This window comes from Monoraphidium neglectum (genome assembly GCF_000611645.1).
Source record: "Monoraphidium neglectum strain SAG 48.87 unplaced genomic scaffold scaffold04267, whole genome shotgun sequence".
NCBI classification, from domain to species: Eukaryota; Viridiplantae; Chlorophyta; class Chlorophyceae; order Sphaeropleales; family Selenastraceae; genus Monoraphidium; species Monoraphidium neglectum.
Genome location: NW_014009362.1, coordinates 1,445 through 5,472, shown reverse-complemented (window position 1 = coordinate 5,472; position 4,028 = coordinate 1,445). Strand labels below are relative to the sequence as shown.

General features: G+C 66.5%; 1 protein-coding gene across 1 annotated transcript; it reads left to right on the top strand.

Annotated features, from left to right (window-relative positions):
- Positions 1 to 1,858: 1,858 nt before the first annotated feature.
- Positions 1,859 to 3,497, top strand: MNEG_14120 (ribosomal-protein-alanineN-acetyltransferase; the record flags this gene model as incomplete). The annotated part of the gene is made up of 3 exons (XM_014037408.1): positions 1,859 to 1,894; positions 2,855 to 3,108; positions 3,317 to 3,497. 3 exons carry the CDS (start codon positions 1,859 to 1,861, stop codon positions 3,495 to 3,497), a joined length of 471 nt encoding a protein of 156 aa, XP_013892862.1.
- Between the last annotated feature and the right edge of the window lie 531 nt (positions 3,498 to 4,028).

Sequence of the window (4,028 nt, the reverse complement as noted above, 5' to 3'; positions counted from 1 at the left end):
GGGCTGGAGGCGGGCGGGTCGCGGCAACTGCTGGAAGGGTACGATCGGTCGCGGCAGAGGTGCGGTTGCTGACACACGCAGTGTGTGTGTTTGCACCCGTTTGTGCATGTATTTATGTTTGCGTCGTGCAGGCGCATGCACGTGGCGTTTGTGCCGCTCGTCCTGTGCGTGCACAGTCACGCTCATGTGCGCGTGCGTTTTTAGTGTGTTGGGTGGCGGGGGTGTGGCGAGCTGCATCCAAATAGAGGCTCTGAACTCCCTCCCAATGCATGCGTGCGCTGGTCGCGGCGTCCCGCTCCCTCCCTCCTGATCCACCACCCCAGACACCACCATCACCACCATCTTCGCCACCAACAGCAAAGAACACAACCATCACCTTCCACCAACACAACGACCACTGGCCGCACCCTCCCTGCCACCCCACCACCAGGCTCTCCACCTCGACAGCTGCAGCGCAGACACTGCAGCAGTCTTCCCCGCCCCCCGCGGCGGCCCAGCCGCCGCCGCCGCTGGGCCAGGCGGCCGCGGCGCGGCAGCAGCTGGCGCAGCAGCTGCAGGCGGCGGCGGCCACGGCTCAGCAGATGCGGCTGGAGGGGCAGGGGCAAGGGCAGCAGCAGCCAGCGGCGGGTGGATACGGCCAGCAGGCAGCCTCGCCCGGGCAGTTTGCGCAGCAGACTGCATCGCCTGGGTTGCGGTCCGCGCATCAGCCGGCGGGAGGGGGCCAGGCACCGCAGGATCCCTCGGCGAACAATCAGCAGCAGCAAGCCGCAGACGACAGTAAGGAGAAGGAGAAGCCAAAGATCTCGCGATTCGTGAGTGACCACCCCCTCTGCAACGCCGCCCCAAGCGCGGCGCGGCGCACGCCTCGGAGCGGCTTCACGCTGAAAGAGCCTGTCCGACTGCTTGGCGCCGCGGGGCGCTCGCCCGATCGAGGGCCGCTGAGCATTTTGTCCCACAATTGAGCTTTCCCAGACTAGCGCTTGCGGAACCCCAGCTCCCACCCCACAGCCCCCACCCCACAACTCCCGCCCCTTCCCTTGCCGTGCCCACCGGCCGCGCAGGCGTCGCTGTTCCGGCGGTGACCCCCCACATCCGAGCCGCGAACGGGGCGGCGGCGAGCACAAGTTCAGGGGACCACCCGTGGGGGCAGGATTGACGCCTGCCGGCCCAGTCATGTTAGCCGCGGTTGCAAGAGTCCGAGGTTGCTCGTGCGTGCGCGCCCCAGCGCGCCGCTCCGCCTGCGGGTTCCCGCCCTGCCCGTGGCCTTGCCTCGCGCCGCGGCGCGGGGGCGCGTGCTCGTCTGCGCGCTGCCCTGCCTAGTGCGCGCGCCGATGCCGCGCGACACCGTTTGTGCATGTCGTGCAGACGGCTTCCTCGCTCAGCCTTGAGCGGCGTGCGTTGCGCTTTTCGCCCTTCTGAGCATGGCAGCGTATCTTTCACCTTGGAAGTTTTGCCTGCATCCCTCTTTTTTTGGGATCCTTTATTCACCAATGCCATCACATAGTCCCAGCGCCGGACGGCAGCGGCCAAAGAGATTCCTGAAGGCGCGAGGGCTTGCATCGTGCGTGGCCGCTCGCACAGCTGGGAAGCCTTTGACAGAGCGCCGTACGCCTGGCGCTCGGCCGCGGCGGCCGCGCCCCTGCGCGGCGGACGCGCGCGGCGGCGCCATGGTTTGTGGCTCTGCGTGCGGCCCCCACCCAGGCGCCGCGCTGCTCGATCGCGACATCTGGGGCAGTGTCCCCGCACTTTTTTGGGTTCCCACCATGCTGACCGTTTTTGGAGCAACGCCGGCCTGACTGGGGCCCTTTACGCTTGCATTGTTCTTGACTGTTGTATCGTGCAGCGCCTGCGAAAGCTCATGCGCATCTTTGCCCCGAGTAAGGCCCTGCAGTGTGTAAGTATCTTGAATGGGTGGACATGGCGACGCCATGCCGTTCGCAGGTGCACCGCGCACGCAGCTCAGGGCTGCATGCAAGCAAGCACTGTGACGGTGGAGCAACCACCCGTCTGCGGCTGTGGGCACGGCTGTGCTTACACGTGCCTAGGAGGGTGGTGTGACGTGCATAATATGGCAGTAAGGGCGGCTGCATGTGAGCGCTTGCGCAGCGGTGGGGTCTGCATGGGGTGTGGAGCGATTCAGCCTGGTCAACGCCAGTCAATGAAGGGGCATGCACCGTCGCCCCTGCAGCATGCCGCACCGTACATTGCCACGAATAGGCTTGCAGGGGTGGATACCATGTAAAATCTATGGTACTTGCACGAGATGTTCAGCATCTCTCCGATTGCTTCGTTGTGGCTGGCTTGTGTGATCTGATCTGCGGGCACAGCCACGCTGGCTGACCATTTACCGCACACCACATTTTCATCCACTTTGTACAATACGACCGTGCACTTGGTTCCTCCACAATGGCATTCAGGCAACTTCATGCGAACCCCGCGGCAGGGTGGTTGCTGATTGCAGACAAAACCATTACTAGGCATCAAAAACCAGAAATGCATATCCCTCATCGCGTGCGCCCCGATCCCTGTCAACGTTGTCGACGCCGTTGGACCACTGCGGCAGCTGGCGCGGGCGCTGCGGCGCCGGCAGCTGCAGCAGTGCGCGCAGCCGTTCCAGAAGACGTCCCGTTCCTGGCAGAGATCGAGCAGCTGTGCGGCGGCGATTCGGCGCAGTGGAGCGCGGCCGATATCGAGGTGCCTTGGGGAAAGAGGGGGGAACGCCTGACGCCTCCCCTGTTGCGTGGCAACGACGACGACACCACAGGCTGGGCTGACCCGCGCCACCCATCCGCCCTTCGCCGCACGCACCGCCTGCAGCAACCATGTGCCACAATTCCAAGTGCTGCCCCCGCAGGCCGAGGTCACCCGCGATTTTGCGCGCTGCCTCGTCGCCACCGCCGCGCCGCCGCCCGCCCCGCACGCCCCCGGCGCCGCCGCGCCGCCGCCGCCACCCTCGCCCGCGGCGCCGCCAGATGGGGTGGTGGCCGGCTTTGTGGTCGGCTGGCTGGTGGCGGGAGAGCTTCAGGTGCTCGAGCTGGCGGTCCACCCAGATCACAGGCGCAAGGGGCTGGGCGCGGCGCTGCTCGCGCGCCTGATGGCGGACTGCGGGTGAGTGGGCGCGGCTTGCTGCCCTGGGCGCGTGGGCTGGGGTTATGGTGGTCACTTGATGGGAGGGTCGGGCTGGGGTCGGGGCTGGGGGATGATGCTGCGGGTGTCTCATGCACGGGCGCTTGGGATGAGGCGGGCTGGGCACGGGGGCGCCGAAGAATTGGGCCACGCGCGCAGCAGGCGCCCCGCGCCCTCCCGACGCGCGCAGCTGCGACGCGTCTGCGCCGGCGACGCTGGAGGTGCGCGCGGGCAACGCGGCGGCGCTGGCGCTGTACACGCGGCTGGGGTTCGTCGAGGCCGGGCGGCGGCGGCGGTACTATGCTGACGAATCCGACGCGGTGCTGATGACGCGGCCGCCGGGGCCGCTCGCGCCACCGCTGGGCGCATGAGCGCTTGAGCGCGGGGGCGGCCGCCAGGCGGCGGGCGGCACGGCACGTTTGACCCCAAAAAGAGGCCTGGCGGGCGGCGGCGCTGGCGGGTCTGGGCGCGGCTGGGGCGGGGGCGGGGCGGAGGACCTGCGCTCGCGTGAGGTGCGGCCTCAGCTGGGGCCATCGAATGCACAGAATGAAATGCCATTGCAACGTTTGTGCAGATCCACACACCTGTGCACATGTTCATAACCCGCAAAGTTTTGGTTTAGGTTGTTTTGGTCGCTTTGTAGGGCACAAATTTGCCGACTCCCACTTTCTCCTTGTGCGCCTTCTACTTTCTCCTGCAGCGCCAAGTATCCCAAAATCCCAATTCCTGCCTGCCGCGACAACGCACCACAACAGCCCCCAGGCCGCGTGCGCCTACTGGCTGACAAGGTGGGTGGCTGGCAAGATGATGCAATGCTGCTTGTCGAGCATCGAAACCATCAAACACGGCGCATCTGCATGAGCCAACACACTGGTGCCGCGTGGCTAGCTGAATACATTTGA